This window comes from Cebus imitator, unplaced genomic scaffold (genome assembly GCF_001604975.1).
Source record: "Cebus imitator isolate Cc_AM_T3 unplaced genomic scaffold, Cebus_imitator-1.0 Scaffold365, whole genome shotgun sequence".
In the NCBI taxonomy this organism is placed as follows: domain Eukaryota; kingdom Metazoa; phylum Chordata; class Mammalia; order Primates; family Cebidae; genus Cebus; species Cebus imitator.
This window is the reverse complement of record NW_016107680.1, coordinates 1,281,139-1,300,464: the sequence shown is the minus strand read 5'-3', so window position 1 is coordinate 1,300,464 and position 19,326 is coordinate 1,281,139. Positions and strand designations below refer to the sequence as shown.

The window sequence follows — 19,326 nt, the reverse complement described above, 5'->3', positions numbered from 1 at the left end:
TGAACAGAGAGGAAAAAGATATTAGATATAAACTGTAAGGAGGAGTTATCTAGACAGAGTGATATTGAGAGGAGAATAGCACTTCAAGAAGAAGAAACAAAATGTGAAAAGAATACAAGGCAGGAGAAATCAGGGTGAGTTCAGGCAATAAGTTCATGTGGCTGGAGTGCAGAGAGACAGGGTGGAAGGGCAGGAGGTGAAGCTGAAAATAGAGCCAGAGACAGAGGAAGCAGGACCTTGTAGATCATGTCAAGGAGTCTTCATTATAAGAAAAATGGGAAGACAATGACGAGTTTTAAACACAAAGATGACATAAGCTATGTATTTTTTAAAAAAAATCACTATGACTTCAGTATAAAAATATATCATTTTTTCATAGGGGGAAAGAAGTGCATGCTAGGAGATCAGTTAATTAGTTACTATCATAGTTCAAGAGGGTGACTGGTGGTAGAGGATGGTGGTGTTCAGAAAGGGAACAGGACTGAGTTATATGTAGGTGGTCCATCCGTATGACAATAATGGACTGGATAAAGTATACAAGGGAGAAGGAATCAACAAGGTTGACTCAGGTTTGTGACTTGTATGAATAGATGGTGTTATGGACTGAATGTGTTCCTCTAAAATTCATCTGTTGAAACGTTAACTTCCAATAAGACAGTATTAGGAGGTAGGGACTTTGAAACATTTAGATGAGATGGTGAAGGTAGAAGCCCCATGATGGAATTAGAGGTCTTATTCCTAGAAGAGACTAGAATTCTCCTTCTCCACCCTCCACCCAACCATATGAGGATACAGCAAGAAGGCCATCTGCAAACCAGCAACAGGGCCCTCAACAGACACCAAATCTGCCAGTACCTTGATCTCGGACCTCCCAGCCTCTAGACTGTGAGAAATAAACATTGTTAAGCCTCCCTGTCTGTGGTATTTTGTGACAGCAGCCTGAATTGACTAAGACAGATGATGATACCATTCGCTTAGGCAAGACATTGCAGAAGGCGCCCAGCTATGTGACACTTTGTGTGGACATTTTCATTTAGAGCCACTTTTGAGATATCCAAACAAAACTGTTGAGATGGCAGAGGTTAAGTAGAGAGGTACTGGATGTCTACAGACAGAAATTTTCAGTCTTCAGCATAAGGGAAAGGATTAGAGTAGGGCAGTGCTACCCCACATGACCTCTGTAATGATAGAAATATTCATAATGCACCATCCAGTATGGTAGCCACATGTGGTTACTGAGTACTTGAAATATGGCTGATGTAACTGGGGAACTGAATTTATGCTTACTTTTAATTAACTTAAATGTAAATAGTAACATGTAGCTAATGGCAACTGCATTAGGCAGCACAGGTAAGAAATAATTAAGTATAAAAGAGTTAGAGACAAACCCTGTGGAACTCCAACATTTAAAAGCTCAATGGAGTAAGGAAAATAAGCAGAAAAACAAACCAACAAACAACTAAAACTACAATAAGACAGGGAACGTTAGCCTGGGCAAGTGGAATGTCAAGAAGACTACGTAGTCAACAGTATCAAATGCTACAGTAAGGTCAAAGACAAAAGCTGAAAAAAGCTCATCGAAATTAGCTGGTTTGCCTCGCCAAAACCCCCACATTCCGTGACCAGCAAGCAGTTGATGTAATCAATGGTAAATTTTAGGCCTCAGTCAAAATGTGGCCAGGTTTGAATGATAAGGGCAGAGGCAGGAAAATTTTGTGAGCAAACTAAAACTTCAGGGACTGTTTCGAACTGTTTAGTACTTATGTTTTCCGTAAAAAGCTCTTCCTCTAATTATACCTAATGTAATTTTGTTGCCCATAGGACAACAACCTGACTTACCTGTTTTTTTCCTCAAAAAAGGTTTTTGTTTTTTTTTTTATTCTATGATTTCATTTATTTTCCCCAGAATTAACTGTATTAAAATTAAACAAGCTGAGGCACCAAAGATTTTTAAAGTCTTAATTTATTTAAAAGACCAAAATTCCAAAAGAAAAAGGCCACCAAGAAAAAAATCAAATTAAGGAGAGTAATGTTTCTTTCTCTAAGACAAACTAATCAACTGTGAACCTGAAACATGTAGAGTTTTCAGTGGATTTTCTGGAGTGTGTTGAAGCCTCAAAAGCCTTATTTTAAACTATCCTAAATACATAAAGAACTGTACAGGTTGTCTTATGTCATCCTGAAAAAAGACAATACAAAGTTAGCTGGTACTGTGGTTTGAATGTCTGTGTCCCCTCCAAAATTCATGTTGAAATTTCTTCCCCACAGTATTAGGTGGGGCCTATAGGAGATGATGAGGCCAGGATGAAAGGAAATTGGTGCCTCATAAAAGGGCTGAGAGAACCAGCGAGGCTCTTATGTCCTTCCATCATGTGAGGACACAGCAAGCATTTGTTCCCTCCAGAAGATGCAACAAGAAGGTGCCATTTCAGAACCAGAGGGCAGCCCTCACTAGCCACTGAATGCCACAGCCTTGATCCTAGATTCCCAAGCTCCAAATAAGTAAAAAATAAATTTCTCTTCCGTGTAACAAGTACCCAGTTTGCAGTATTTTATTACAGCAGCAGGAATGGAATGAGACAGTGGTTAATTCCTTAAAGTTTCAGAGGGTACATAATCAGGTAATCTCTCCCAATCTGTCACATGACATTCTTTAAATCCTCAAAGTATTTTCACAATTGCGTATCATCTCTTACATCAACATCAATTATGATTCAAAAAGACTTGCCAAGACAGGTGTGGTGGCTCAGGCCTGCAGCCTTTGAGAGGCCGAGGCAGGCGGATAGATTCAGCCCAGGAGTTTGAGATCAGCTTGGGCAACACGGTGAAACGCCATCTCTACAAAATACACAAAAATTAGCTGGATGGAGTGGTGTGTGCCTGTCATCCCAGCTACTTGGGAAGCTGAGGTGGGAGGATCGCTTGAACCCAGGAGGTCAAGGCTGCAGTGAGCTGTGACTGCACCACTGCACTTCAGTATGAGTGACAAAGCAACCCTGTCACAAAAAAAAAAAGTAAAAATTAAAAATTGAAAAAAAGTAATACATGTTCAGCCCCCAAGAAAAAACAATATGCTGTAAAAAAAAAAAAAAAAAGACTTGCCAGAAACATCTTTATACAGAACAAAACTATATTTATACTGTGTGTATGTGTATTAATATATACTACATTCACAAATAAAGTTCCCATCTCTATGTTGAACACTAAACATAACTAGGATCGTCATCCATCTGTTCATTCTTCTTTTAAACTTCTTCAGCTTCCCACTTATAAAAAAGAATGCAGCAATAAGGAGAAAGAACATTGGAAACAAAATTACTTACAACATGCATGCTGAGGTTTTCCTCTGGTTCTTTGATAGTCTTTTCACTAGATCGCACCACCTCCAAAATGCAAGGATCTCCAAAAGTGACCCAACAATTAAATTTTGGGGAGATTTTTTGATGCTAGAAATTTAGCTTTCTTTAGTGACTTTCATGGGAGGGGGGAACACATCCTCATCTGAAGTAAATTAAAGGGAAGGTCAATGTGAGAAACAATGACATAGCTACTTTTTCTTTTTTTTTTTTTTTTTTCAACGCAGCTATCTAGAACCATTGTATAAATGAGCCTTTTATTTGCCAGCCACACATCAAAACTCCAAAGATCACAGAAATACAAAAACTATTTCCTGCAACACCCAATAAGTTACTACATACTGAGTTAAAAGAAAAGGGACAATGAGGAATGCTAAATTTGTTCTTTTTTCTTAAAAAAAAAAAAAGTATCTGCACTTAAATTATAACCAAATTATTTAAAATTGAAAGCACCTACATATGAACTTTAATGGGGAGACAGCAAATGGTATAAAGAGTTAGCGGAAGCCACTTCAGATTGTTAAAACATTGTTCTGCTCTAATAATGTGGCAGCATCAGCTTTGCTGAAATCTGACTTGGAAATAGCTGAAATGAAAGGCTATTAACTATAGTCTCTATAAAGGTAAACTCCCAAATATTTCTCTTCAGGGTTGTTCTCTCTCCACAGCATGAATCCCAGCTTAGAAATACCAAACCAAGACTTTCCTATCCCCCTCTTGCCCTAAATCCAGGATGCTCAAGACCAAACCCCCATGTAACCCCTGACTCCTTCAATATCTCCACTGAGAACGCTTTATGATTATCTAGAGCACTCAATCTAAAGACGAAAAACATTGAGTCCTGGAGAAATAAAATGACTTGTGTAGATTCCATCAGGAAGCTAACAGCACAAGAGAACTTGAACCAAGGCCCCCAAATTCCTGTGCTAGGGCTTTTTCTTCAATACCCCAGGCTTGATCTCACCAACCTGCAGCAATGGGACATGACAGTATACTAGAAAGGACGACCTCAGACTAACTGACTTAACTCCTCTAGACAGCTGTTCCCTCCTCTTGTAACGTCAGCAGACCGCACCACCACTGTCGTTCTCTCAGATCCTCTTGGGTCCTTTGTCTCATTGTCCTCCAGTCGCTAACCAGCCTTTGTTCCTTCATGATCTTCCTTATCAATCCCTTCCTTTTCACTAGCATTATCCAGGTCCTAGATTGTAATACCTTATTCCTACTCAGTGTATCAGCCTCCTAGCTGGAATACTCCAAAGACATTTTTTAAAGTTTTCAACATTTATTTTTTCATTTTCAATTTTCATACAATTGTGTTTTACATTGTTTCTCTCACTCTGTGACGCAATCCCTCATGGCACTATACTGAAATGTTTTCATCATTATAAAATCGTGAATATGAATAGGCCTGAATCATAATCATACCATAACCTATATTGTAAATAAAAACAGGGAAAACTATTTTAAAATCACTTCTTTTGTCAAAAATTTTATGTAAGATTTAAAAAATCTAATAATTTAAATGACATAAAATACTGAATACCTTTTTAGTAGAATTATTCAATAAAAAATATAATGTAAATATTATATCAAAACATCTTAGCAACATACACTGGAAAGTTAATTATAAGAATCTGTATGGGCTGGGTGTGGTGGCTCATGCCTGTAATCCCACTTTGGGGGGCCAAGGTGGGTAGATCATCTGAGGTCAAGAGTTTGAAACCAGCCTGGCCAACATGGTGAAACCCCACCTCTACTAAAAATACAAAAAAAAAAAAAAAAAAAAAAAAAAAAAAATTAGCCAGACATGGTGGTTTGCACCTATAATCTCAGCTACTCAGGGAGGCTAAGGCAGGAGAATCGCTTGAACCCAGGAGGCGGAGGTGGCAGTGAGCTGATATTGCGCCACTGCACTCCAGCCTGGGTGACAGAGTGAGACTCCAACTCAAAAAAAAAAAAAAAAAAAAAAGAATCCGTGTGTAGTCACACTCACTTCTCATTTATATGCTACAAAGAGCTACAAAAAAGTATGAGTTTGTTCTGTGAAAGTAATAGCACGAAGTTCTCCAAGCACACAATCTAGTTCTATGAACGGTCAAAGTGAAACAGGAGATCTAACACCACACAACAAACACTCAGTGGCCTTCACCCTTCTCCTCTAGAGAGGACTGCCTGATGTGTTCCCAGCTCCAGATACCAACGCCTAAATGAAGGCCTTTGAAGGGCCCAAGTAAGCCTTTAAAGCCCTAAGGGGCCTGGTCTACATGGATGGATCTTTGACTCACACCCTCATGCAGGCCAAACGAACCCAACCTGAAGTCACCCAAGCATGAAGATCACTTTTTCCCAACTCTTAAGCCTGTAAGGTTATTTCAAGCCAATTGTGAATAAGCAAGAAGAATACAGAGTCCTAGACTTCAAAAAGGAAGAGACCCTCTAAGCAAAACCAAACAAACCAGGCTATCAAATTAGAATTTGGAATAAAGCTTAAGAGAGAAAGATATTTGATCAAAGCACCTTTGTAAAATAGGACTTTACTTTCAAGTTAAACTTCACTAAGCACCATGAGAAGCCATGCCAGACGCTTGTACATGCTGCTTCATTTAGTCATGAATGAGGACTGAAGAGCACTAGAGATTCCTAAATGCTCTCCTGTGTAGTCCAGTATGGCTGCCACTAGCCACAGGCTTAAGGTAGTGTGGCCATAAACTATATTTTCAGTCTCTTTCCTCTCATTTTTTTAAAAACTCCTTGACATAAATTCACATACCAATTTCACCTATTTACCAAACACAATTCAATGGTTTTTAATATATTCAGAGTTGTGTCACTGGCACCACAATTAAATGCAGAATATTTCCATCATCAGAAAGAAAACACCTGTACCCATTAGCAGTCACTCCCTCCTTCATTTTCCATGCCACTTCATCTCAACCCCCACCTCCAACAGACCCAAGCAACCACTTGCTCTTCTGTCTATGGATTTGCCATTCTAGACATTTCATATAAATGAAATCATGCAATATGTGGCCTATTGTATCTGGCTTCTTTCACTTAGCATAAGGTTTTCAAGGTTTATTCCTTTTTATTGTTGAATAATATTCCATTGTATGAATACACTACATTTTGTTTACCCCATTGTTGATGGTGATTTGGATGATTTGGTTGTTTCCAATTTTTGCCTGTTATAAATTATGCTACTATAAACATTTAAATTTTTTGTGGAGATACAAATTCATTTCTCTTGGTTATACACCTAGGAGTGGAAATGCTAGGTCGCATGGTAATTCTATGTTTAAAATTTTGAGGAACTGCCAAATTGTTTTCTATTTTCCATTTCCAACAGCAATGTATAAGGTTTCCAATTTCTCCATATCCTCACCAACAGTTCTTATCACTTTCATTTTAGCCACCCCAGAAGTTATGAAGTGATGTCTCATGTAAGTTTTAATTTGCATTTGCCTAATGTCTAAAGCTGATGAAGTTGAACATATTTTCATGTGCTTATTGGTCATTTGTACACATTCTTCCCGGAAATGTCAATGCAAATCCTTTGCCCGTTTTTCTTTTTTTTTGAGACAGAGTTTCACTCCTGTTACCCAGGCTGGAGTGCAATGGCACGATCTCGGCTCACCGCAACCTCCGCCTCCTGGGTTCAGGCAATTCTCCTGCCTCAACCTTCTGAGTAGCTGGGATTACAGGCACGCGCTACCATGCCCAGCTAATGTTTTGTAGTTTTAGTAAAGATGGGGTTTCACCACGTTGACCAGGATGGTCTCGATCTTTTGACCTCGTGATCCACCTGCCTTGGCCTCCCAAAGTGCTGGGGTAGGCTTGAGCCACCGCGCCCAGCCTTTGCCCGTTTTTCAACTGAGTTATCTTTTGATCATTGCACTGTAAGAGTTCTTTATATATTATGGATATAACCTCTTTATCAGATACATGATTTGCAAATACTGTTCCTACATTCTGTGAGTTATCTTTTCATTTTCTTGATGGCATCCCTTGACAAACTAAGTTTTTCATTTCTTTCTTTTTTTTTTGAGATGGAGTCTCACTCTGTCACCCAGGCTAGAGCACAACGGTGCAATCTCGCCTTACTGCAGCCTCCGTCTCCCTGGTTCAAGCAATTCTCCTGCCTCAGTATCCCAAGTAGCTGGGATTACAGGCACCGACCACAGTTCCCAGCTAATTTCTGAATTTTTAGTAGAGATGGGGTTTCACCATTTTGGTCAGGCTGGTCTCAAACTCCTCAAGTGGTATCTGCCCACCTCAGCCTCCCAAAGTGCTGGGATTACAGGCATAAGCCACCACACCCAACCCCTATTTTTGAGACAGGGACTGGCTGTGTTGCCCAGGCTAGAGGGCAGTGGTATGATCACAGCTATCTGCAGCCTTGACCTCCTGGGCTAAAGCAATCCTCCCACCTCAGCCCCCCAAACAGCTGGGACAACGGGTGTGCACCATCACACCTGGCTAATTTTTAAAAATTATTTTGTAGAGATGGGATCTCCTAAGTTCCCAGGCTGGCCTCAAAACTCCTGTCCACAGCCGGGTGTGGTGGCTCACACCTGTAATCTCAGCACTTTGGGAGGCCAAGGCAGGCAGATTACCTGAGGTCAGGAGTTTGAGACCAGCCTGGCCAACATGGTGAAACGCCATCTCTACTGAAAATACAAAAAAATTAGCCAGGTATGGCGGTGGATACCTGTAAACCCAGCTACTTGGGAGGCTGAGGCAGCAGAATCGCTTGAACCTGGGAGGCGGAGGATGCAGTGAGCTGAGATTGCACCATTGCACTCCAGCCTGGGCGACGAGCCAAACTCGATCACAAACATACTCACTCCTGTCCTCAAGTAATCCTGCCGCCTTGGCCCCCTCAAAGTGCTGGGATTATAGGCTGGGCCACTACACCCAGCCAAGTTTTTCCTTTTTAATGAAGTACAATTTACTTTTTTCCCCTTGTCACTTGGGCTTCCCCTCATTCTTACCAGACCCACACAATCTGTCAGAGCACTGATTCCATGGAACCTGCCTTTTTCTGGACACGAAGACATGTGGCGGCTGGAATTACCTATACAGTTCCAGTTATTCTACTTTTTGCAGAAATATTTTTTCTAACTTTGAACCCTTTTATAGTCTTAAAAGACACCAATGTACTTATAGCAGAATTAACCCAAAAGGAGTAAAGGTAGAAAGTCTTAATGTGGTCAGAAAGCTTGCTGAAAAGAAGTATTTCTAGCATTTTCACAAAAAAAGGGAAATAAATGCTATACTTGAACTTACCAGTTACAATGCAGTGGGTTGAACTGTGTTCCCAAAAAGATATGTTGAAGTCCTAAGCCCCTGTACCTACGAAAGTGATCTTATTCAGAAATGGGGTCTTTGCCGACGTGATCAAGTTAAGATAAAGTTATGCTTAATTAGGGTGGGCCCCAATCCAGGATGACTGGTGCCCCTTTTAAGAAAACAGAGACACAAAACCAGAGAAGACTGCCACGTGACGACTGAGGCAGGGACTGGAATGATATATCTCCAAGCCAAGGACCACCAGGATTACAAGCAACATGGAAAGCTAAGAGACAGATATGGAAGAGACTCCCCCAGAGCGTTCAGGAGACAGCCCGGCCACAGCCTTGGTCTAAGACTTCTCACCTCAGAACTGTGAGAGAATACGTTTTTGTTGTTTGTGCCATACAGTTTGTGGCACTTTGCTGTGGCAGCCCTAGGGACCGAGACAGAAGAACCTTTTAAATATTGTATGATTCTACTTATATGAGGTACACAGTCTAGTCAAATTCAGAGAGACAAAGTAGAATGGTGGTTGCTGGGGGCTGCGGGGGGTGGGGAAGGTGGAGCTATTGTTTCATGGGTACACAGTTTCGGTCTGGGAAGATGAAAAGTTCTGGAGACGGATGGTAACGATGGCTCCAGAACAACATGAATATAATTAATACCACAGAACTGTACACTTAAAAATGGTAAATTCTGTTACGTGTATGTTACCACAAATAACCCTCTTCTCCCCAAAAGAAAAATCTTTTATCTGAGGAATGTGAGCTCCTTTAAATCATCAGGCCCCGAAAAGCATTTAGAATGTAACAGAAGTCATGTCACACTTCCCCAGGAGCTAAATAATTACTTCTTGAAGCCGCTTCTATGCAAGCTCTACACCAATGCCAGGCAGCCATAAAATGTCGTCCACGTTACAGTTTAACTATGTACAACCAAGCACTAACCAATATTATTTCTGTAAACCCATGAGAATTCCTGACAACTTTTGCAACTGCCCTCTCTCCTGATTTGTCTTTTTCCTTTAAAAACTTGAGCCTCTCCTTTGCTCCCCGCAGCACTGCACAAGGCAACCTGGCAGTGTGTCCCTGGCTGTAGTCCGCAACTTCTGCACTTGAATAAATTCTCTTCAAACTAGATTCTGACCTTTTTGATCATTCTAGGCAGAGAGAAACTAATACTTACAATAAACCAAATATTTCAGTTATAATTAATATTCAACCACGATACACCATATTAACAGCAAATTCTTGCCAGTTACTTTGTCCTTATAGATAAACATGAACACACATTCTCATGCTAAAATTTCATATTAAGCACAAAGCATCTAAGAGTTTAAGGTGTTTAACTTCACAAAAAGAAGGAAGATTAAAATCCACTGAAGCATTATCATATGCAGACATAGAGGCTGGAGGTGACAACCACTGCTAACCAGTAACCTCAGAGAAGCACTGGAACCAGTCTCCAGTGTTTTCTGTCCCGGGCAACATGGCCCCAAGGCCCCAAGAGTGCTTAGTTTGATTGTCTTTTCCTCAGTGCTTTAACAACAGAGGGAAGCCAGGATACCCAAAAGAGTTGTAAGGATAGCTTAGATGGAAAACACAGGTATGAAAGAATCAAGCACCACTGCGACATAACTGTTATGGGAAGAATTGCGCCCTTCCCCCAACCCCAAAGTAAATTCAGAAGTTCAAGTTCTAACCCCAAGTACCTTAGAATGAGACCCTATTTGGAGACAAGGCCTTTGAAGAGTCAAACACGTTGAAAGGTAAAAAAGAAGGACAATGTGAAGACACAAAGAGAAGACAGCCAACTGCAGATGAGGAGAGAGGCCTGCAGCAGGTCCTTCCTCACCGCTCTCAGAAGGAACTACCCTGCTGACACCTTGGTCTTGGGCTTCCAGCCTCCAGAACTGTGAGAAAATTTATTTCTGTTGTTTAAACCACCCGGCTTGTACTTTTTAATGGCAGCCATAGCAAACTAATGGAATAACAAAATAAGAAAGGTATTTTGCTGACTAAACTCAAAGAGAAGCACTAAAAAAGATCACAGTGGCAAGAAGGCATGCCTCACCAGTGTTCTTTCAAACAACTGTCCCTCTGTCTGGAAGTGAAGCATTTTCTCTGCAAGAAAAATGATAAAAAGGAGAGGAACAGAGTCCACACTCTAGTAGGAATTCATCAGATCAAGTCTTCTTAGCTCAAAAGCCCATGTAAACACATCGTCATTAAGAGTAAAATCCCAAGTCCCTGTGGTACCAATAAGGCCTTTGTGACTAGGTTCCCCGCCACCTCTCTGAGCTCGCGTTTGGCTTCTCTCCACCAACTTAGCCCTTTCTTCAGCCCCATCAGTCTCAGCATCAGGGTTTGGCACCTGCCCCTCTCCAGATACCCCCAAGCTTCCAGATCACTGCTCAAAGCCCACCATCTGAGCAAGGTCTTCCCCAACTCACTATCTAAATGCAGAATCGGCCTCCACTGAGCAGAACCAGCACTCCCTACCAGAATTCCCTGCATCTCAATTTTCTCTCCAAGGAACGTGTGACCATCTGAAACAACCATGTATTTTATTTGTTGATTGTCGGACTGCCTCCCAGCCCAGTTTAGGGAATCAGAATGCAGAGATTTTGATTCGTTTACTACTGTATCATTATCACTCAGTCGGTACTCAGTGAACACTGCTGAATGGACATATTTGCACAGGCTCCCTTACAGGCCAAGCTGAGGACTTGGTGCATCTTCACAGTCTATACCTGTATTTGCTTTCTACTCACTTCTACCTTCTGTCGGGCTCAGGGAGGCGAGTCCAAGCCCAAATCCCCAGCCCAAGCTTCCACTGCCGCTGTGTGCTAATGAGAAACCTGAAAGCATGCTCTAAGTCTTTGGCCCAGCTCTCCCCTGCTCTTTTCCCACTCCATTCCCTCTCCTTGGCGGAGACTTGCACAGGCCTGGAGGTTTGTGTGGAATGTCTATTGTCCAAGGGGAAAGCAGTGTTTGCTGCCTCTCAGCTGCAAAGCAAGACCTGCTCTGCACTCTAGATTTTAACATGCTTTCTACCTTTGTATATGCAAGGGGGAATATTCTAACATCAGGCAAACTACGAGAGAGTTGAAAGCCATCCTCACGCCTTAATTATTCTTCAGTATCATGCCTGGGTGAGAATCTTACTTCACTGGAAGAGAAACAAACAAGAAGAAAAAGAGCACATAACATATACCTCTCTCTCTCTCTCCACCCGCCGCCGACCCCACCCCCCCACAAAACCTAAAACACAAGAGTGGAAAGAGAGAAAAAGCTATTAGCAATTTAACACTTAAATAAAGAAACGAGATTTTATTTTTCCTTAAAAAAACGCTTGGCTGGGTGTCGTGGCTCACGCCTGTAATCCCAGCCCTTTGGGAGGCCAAGACTGGCAGATCACAAGGTCAGGAGTTCAAGATCAGCCTAGCCAACATGGTGAAACTCTGTCTGTACTAAAAATACAAGAAGTAGCTGGGTGTGGTGGTGCACGCCTGTAGTCCCAGCTACTGGGGAGGCTGAAGAAGAATAATTGCTTGAACCCAGGAGACAGAGGTTGTAGTGAGCCAAGATCATGCCACTGTACTTCAGCCTGAGCAACAGAGTAAGACTGTCTCAGAAAAAGAAGCAAAGAAAGGAAAAGAAAAAAAAATTAAAAACAGCTTAAAGAAAGGAAAATAAAGGAAAAGATTAAGTATATCATGAACCTTATTGGAGTCATTTAAATGACCATCAAGATTATGTTGCGAGATAGAAATATCAAGATTAAAAATCAACATGTGAAAAAAATTATGTAATCATGTTTAGTTTAAAACCAGAACAGACACATTATATACCCAATGATATTTTAACTTTCTAAAAATTATGACTGCAGCTAAATAGAGTTAATACAGAAATACAGAAAAAAGTTTTTGTTAGGATGAAATTATATTTATTTACTTCTCTAATGCTGTAATAGTATTGTTTTAATAAACTGCAATATTTAAATGTAAGCCAGAAAACCGCCTATTTGCCAAAGATCTGACAGGAAGAGAAGCCCGGGGACCATCCCGACCTTTCAGATGAGGAACTGAAGAAAACAAACTGCTTCTTACCCTTGTGCCTCTTCAGCTGGGGAAAGCTGCTAATTGTAGTCGCCTGGATTATTTCCACTACAATTTGATACCTGATTTTTAAAAAAAGAAAAGGAAAAAAGATTTAAGAGGAAGAAAATACTATTTTTAGAAATACCTTTAGACTGTATTTATATTAAACAAATTAACATGGGAGCTGTGAACCCTGCCCAAGGAGCATTAAAACAATCCAACATGGACTGAGCATCTACAACAGGCCGGGCCCCATGCCATGTTCTAGTCACTCCCGAGGTCCTCATGTAAACGTCACGAGCCTCCTCATCCCCACTCTGTTCCCTATACCAGAAGCGTAACTACCTGCAGAAACTGTAAGGTTATGCTCAGCCCCTCTCTCCTCCATGTTCCTAGGTGACCAGAGCTTACTGATTCTACTTTTTAAATTTGCACTGTCCAATAAGGTGATCATGAGCTACATGTGGCTGTCTAATTAAATTAATAAATATGTAGTTCCTCAATCACACTAGCCACATTTCAAATGCTCCACCGTACCTGTGGCTTGTGGCCCACATTGTGCAAGAAGAACATTTTCATCACTGCAGAAAGTACTACTGGATGGTGCCATCAAAGCTGTCGTCTCCCCTGCAGCCCCACTGCCTCATTACTTCTCACTTAGAAGACGGTCTTAACCCAACAGAATCAAAGTATTTGCACTAGGACTCACAACAATATTTTTAAAGCTCCCCTGATAATTCTAAGGCACAGGGAGAGTTGAGAACCATGAGATTAGAGCACCAGCTATATATGTGTGTGCTTAAGATGACTTCCAGGTCAGGAAAAATAAACAAAATTCTTCATTTTAAGTGCTGAGAACAACCCTGGAGTTGTAGCTATTTTGAGCATAAATTCAATTGGGTTTTATACATCCAAATTTTTTTTTTTTTTGATGGAGTCTCCCTCTGTCACCAGGCTGGAGTGCAGTGGCGCCATGTTGGCTCACTGCCAACATCCACCTCCTGGGTTCAAGTGATTCCCCTGCCTCAGCCTCCCGAGTAGCTGGGACTATAGGCATGCAACACCATGCCTGGCTTATTTTTGTTTTGTTTTTTTGTATTTTAGTAGAGACATGGTTTCACCACGTTGGCCAGGATGGTCTCAATCTCCTGACCCCGTGATCCGTCCGCCTCAACCTCCCAAAGTGCTGGGATTACAGGTGTGAGCTACTACACCCAGCCCTATAAATCCAAATTTTTTAAGCGCCCTTTAATGGTTACTAAGTAGTGCCCTAATAAAACTGGTCTATCCTGAGTATTTTGCTTAGCCCTTAATTATATGAATTTCATCTGCTAGTAATAAATTTATTTAATATTAATTCTTCTTTTGAACACAAACCATGCAGTATTCTAAGATTTAATGTTATATCTAGCTGGTTTTTATAGCACAAAATTATATACATTCTTTTGCTTTTCAACTAAAACCCACAGAAGAGACAAATTTATCTTAGTCATAGCTACACGTGGACTCCTCACAAATTTGCATCTTTTTAATCTTTTCATTTGGGTAATATAAACATCAGTGCCTGACTCTCAGGACCTCAGAGCAGGCTGTCAGGAGCAGTGTCGGCATACCACCCAGAGATGGGGGCAGATGCTGATGGCTGCCTGCCCAATGTCCAGTCTCTCTTCCTTCCTTGCTAAGTGACCTACGGTATTATCAGGGAAAGTGACACACCCAGCTAAAAAGGCTAGCTTTCTCCCCAGCAGTCAGAGATGGGCAAGTGATATTATTCTGGCCGGGCGTGGTGGCTCACGCCTGTAATCCAAGCACTTTGGAGGCCAAGGCGGGCGGATCACCTGAGGTCGGGAGTTCAACACCAGCCTGACTAACATGGTGAAACCCCGTCTTTATTTAAAAATAATAATAATAAATAAATAAAAGTGAAATCATTCTAGTCTTGGAGTAGGCAGAAGTCACTGGGTAGGGATTCCAGGAAAGCAGATGAAAAGAAGCCTCCACAGAAACGCCCTTTCCAACTTTAGTCCTTATCCTTCCCTCATTTTTCTGTGTAAATCAAGGATGCAATTGGATAAAGGCACAACAGTACCTTGCAATCATGAAGGTAAAAGCAACAGGGTAGGCCGGGCACAGTGGCTCACACTTATAATCTCAACATTTAGGAGGCCAAGACAGGAGGACTGCTTGAGGCAAGGAGTTTAAGAGCCTAGGCAGTATAGCGAGACCTCATCTCTACGAAAAATTAAAAAGTTGGCTGGGAGTGGTGATACATGCCGGTAGTCCTAGCTACTCTGGAGGCTGAGGCAGAGAATCAATTGACCTCAGGAGTTCAAAGTCACACTAAGCTATGATCATGCTACTGCACTCCAGCCTGGTCAACAGAGTAAGACCCTGTCTCTTCAAAAATAAAAAATAAAAAACAAAAACAAAAAACAAAAAGACCAGGTGTAGTGGCTCATGCCTATAATCCTAATACTTAGGGAGGCTGAGGTGGGAGGACTGCTTGAGCCCAGGAGTTTGAGACCAGCCTGGAAACAAAGGGAGACCTTGTCTCTACTAAAATAAAAAATAAAAAATAGCTGGGCATGGTAGCACACACTTGTAGTCCCGGCTACTAGGGAGCCTGAGGCAGGAAGATCACTTGAGCCTGGGTGGTTGAGGCTGCAGTGAGCTATGATCATGTCACTGCACTCCAGCCTGGGCAACACAGCAAGACCCTGTCTCAAAGACTCAAAAACAAAACTACAACCTAAGGATGATGCAATAAGAAGACAGGAGTAGTTCATGGTTCCAATGACATCACGAACCATCAAAACAGCCCCTAACTACCAATCTCAGGGCATGTGGAGACATGGGAAAAATAAACACCTGCCTCATTTAAGTTGCTGTATGTGAAGCTGTCTTGTGGCCAAATGCCACCCCAACTCATAGAGAGCGTTCTGAGGAAGACTTAACGTGCTTCCACACAGCAATTCCAATCTCAAGAATTTATCATAAGGAAGCAATTTAACAGAAGAAAAAGACAAAAATAAAAATACAACCCAAAGCCCAAACTATCATATATATGTTTATTGTAGCAAGTTCTACAAAGAAAAGCATGAAAATATTCATGGTCAATAATGAGTATGGTCAGTAATGCTTTCATTAAACAAACATTTCTTAATCTTTTCTTTTGTTCTAGACACACAGGAATGAACAACACCAATATGGTCCTTGCTTTCAGGACATATCAGATTAAACAGAAAGCATCCAGCCAGTAATATTTATAATCATAAGGATTACATGAAAATAGATGTTTATGACAGTAATTTTTAAAATGCAAAACAGTACATACATTTACGATTGTAGATATGTATCTATGTGTGTATATTAGCCAGGGCTACAAGGCAAAATAGAGATAAAATGAAGACTTAATGAGTCTTCATTGTTAAAATGGGAGCCTTCATGAGTCATTTTCAACTTTTTCTAAACTGTTTTATCTATCTACCTATGTATCTAAGCCTGTTCAAGCTAAACTTACCTTCTTTTTCCTTCCATAGTAAGGTTTCCTTACCTCTCCATTTCTCTACTAGTACCATCATCCTTCTCAAAAATCATCGTAGGTATCTACCGTACCAATAAACATCAGTTTCAAAGTGCTATGGATGGTCCTTTAAATGCCTTTAAATAAGTTCCTTGCTTATTCTTCCTTCATCTATCACCCTGTTTCAGGCTGCCTTCTTTCCTGCATGGTCAGTGCCATGGCTAAATGGTCTGTCTCCCAGACCTCAATCCTCTCTCCCATCCAAACCATCCTGGGTATGTCAATACATCCTCCTATGGGACCACTCACCTCATCCCTCTCTTGTTCAGTACCTCCTGCACCTCCCCAAATGAATAACCCTACATTCCTGCGTGCATTCCCCTCACAACTTGGCACTGGCTCTGTTATCCAAAAGTTTCTTTTTTTTCTCCTATGAATGTGAACCTAATTAAGCCAGGCTGGTTTCTACACTGCCTTCCCATAACTGCGGTCTCATGCTTCGTTTCCCACTGGAAGGCAGTCTTCCCGTCTCCCTACCTAGATCTTACACGTATTACTTCTTCCCTCAAGCCTTCCCCATCCCTATAATGCACACGAGTATCTGTCTTCTCTGAAATCCTGAATTACTTCTGTTCTATAATAGCATCTATTTACTCTTTCACATTGTTGTTTTAAAGAGTCACATGTCCACCAAGAATGCTATGAACAAAGAAAATGGTATTCCCAGTCATTTCAAGGCCCAATACACCTGCAAAGAATGTTGACACATTTTTGAGCCTAAGAATGTAGACTCAAAACTACAAAACTATACTGTTACGTATAATAAAGACATGCTACTTTTTTCTCCTCAACTAGATCGAGAGCCTCTTAAACACAGGAGTTCTGTCTTACATTCTCCTATAGTACCCTAGCTTGGCACTAAACATATGGTAGGCACTCAACGGATATTAATGAGCTAAATTAATAAAAATCAACATTTCTAACACTTAACAGGTACAAACAATATTCTAAACAATTTATTCTTTTGATATTCTTAATGATTCATGCTTTGGAACAAATGAGCCATGGAGGGTACCGAAGAAAATATACACCATCTGAGTAAAGAGTTAACAAAACCATAAAATTACAATGTAATACCACCTAACATTTGTAGATTGCTTTCATTAGGTACTGGGTCCTGTTTAGATATTTTAATTTACATTATCTCATTTAATCCTCATGAGATGCTATAATCATGTCCACATTACAGAGAAGGAAATTAGAATTCAGATGATTCTCAGATCTATACAAGGTCCCACTGCTTTTAAGTCCTAGAGAGAGAATTATAATGTAGGGCTATCTGACTTATAAAGCTCATGCTCCTAAACATTTTCCTGCTACTCTAAAATTCCGTACAGGCTAATACTTATCTTCTCTAGTGCTTTTCCAAGTACATAAGTACGGACAATGCCAGATCATCTTTCCAGCTTTACTGCCTTCTATGTCCCTCTTGGATACTGTTTCTGCCAAACCAGACCATACATGATACCACGAACACACTCCAGGTCTTTCCTGGTCCCTTCTCATTAGTATCTCTCCTTCTCCTTAACAGAACTCCTGTTTCTTCCTGCACACCACCACTTCCCCTTATCTGCTGAGATCCTATTAACTCTTACCAAACACTCTGTTCATGGCCATTCCTCTGTGAAGGTTTCTTAGGAGATCTCTGCTGTGGAATAAAATATTTGCTCCTACTCACTTCTTGGTGCTTTACACTCCACTTACAGCCTGAGGATCTTGCTTCCTACTTAGCTACTTATAGTCACATGGGTCTCCTGTGCTGGATTGCAAGCACTTGACAGCAGGGTGTAGAATCCAAGGAGTGCAACCAGTTCATCTTAGTCATCACCAGACCTTCTCCACACAGCACTCTGCACAGGGTGGGCATCAGAGGATGATTACTGAATCCGTTTACTTCACTTTTACTGGACATCAAGAGGAAATGACTGACTTTTTTTCTCAGCAAGACTATACAATATACACATCGAAACATATCCAAATGCTGGCTATCCTTGAGGACATGGGCTTCCAGAGTTACCTGGCACTCACTCGGCTTTCTTTCCCCAGAGGAGGATATGACTTTCCAAGTGCTGAGTTCAGTTCAAGAATAAAGAGGGCTGATATTTGTATATGTTCCATTGATCAGAAGTGCATAGATTGTTACGTGTTTTCCAAAATGATAACATAAAGTCAAGAAGTCAAATACTAGGGAGGAGGGGCATAACAAGAATTTAGCTGTTTTCCAACTTTGGCAAGATCCTCCCTACCTAGAGTATCCTTTGCCCCAGTGATAAGGAAAAGCCACAAAGATAACTCTGACCTGCTCCTCTGAGTGGCCACCTCATCTCTTTTTGGTATTTTACAACTGGCTAAATAAAAAGAGCAAGTTTGTGTTTCTGAACACTTCCCAACAATCTTAAACTCACGCAAATGCTACACAGCACTTCAAAGTAATCACCTTATAAATTTATAGATTTCAGGCTGGGAGGGTAGCTCATGCCTGTAATCCCAGCACTCTGGGAGGCCAAGGCAGGCAGATCACTTGACGTCAGGAGTTCAAGACCAGCTTGGCCAACATGGTGAAACTCTGTCTTTACTAAATACACACACACACACACACACACACACACACACACACACACCCCACAAACACACGCACACATTTAGCCAGGCATGGTGGCACGTACTTGTAATCCCAGCTACTCAGGAGGCTGAGGCAGAAGAATCACTTGAACCCAGGAGGCAGAGGTTGCAGTGAGCTGAGATTGCATCACTGCACTCCAGCCTGGGCAACAATATGAGATTCTGCCTCGAGAAACAAAAACAGGCCGGGCACAGTGGCTCACACCTGTAATCCCAGCACTTTTTGGGGCCGAGGCGGGTGGATCACGAGGTTAAGAGATCGAGACCATCCTGGTCAACATGGTGAAACCCCGTCTCTACTAAAAATACAAAAAATCAGCTGGGCATAGTGGCGCGTGCCTGTAATCCCAGCTACTCAGGAGGCTGAG

The 19,326-nt window shown here is 41.3% G+C and overlaps 1 protein-coding gene across 6 annotated transcripts in view; it reads right to left on the bottom strand.

The window, feature by feature from the left end:
* The window catches only part of SNX25 (sorting nexin 25), a 151,603-nt gene that overhangs the window by 54,210 nt on the left and 78,067 nt on the right, over positions 1 to 19,326 (bottom strand). For all 6 annotated transcript variants that reach the window (XR_005196640.1, XM_037730825.1, XM_017506908.2 and 3 more), the window contains exon 6: positions 12,763 to 12,833. Coding sequence is in view for 5 of the 6 variants with exons in the window: in XM_037730825.1 (XP_037586753.1) it covers positions 12,763 to 12,833 (71 nt within the window). In the remaining variant the exon portion in view is untranslated. The remainder of the gene's footprint in view (positions 1 to 12,762; positions 12,834 to 19,326) is intronic.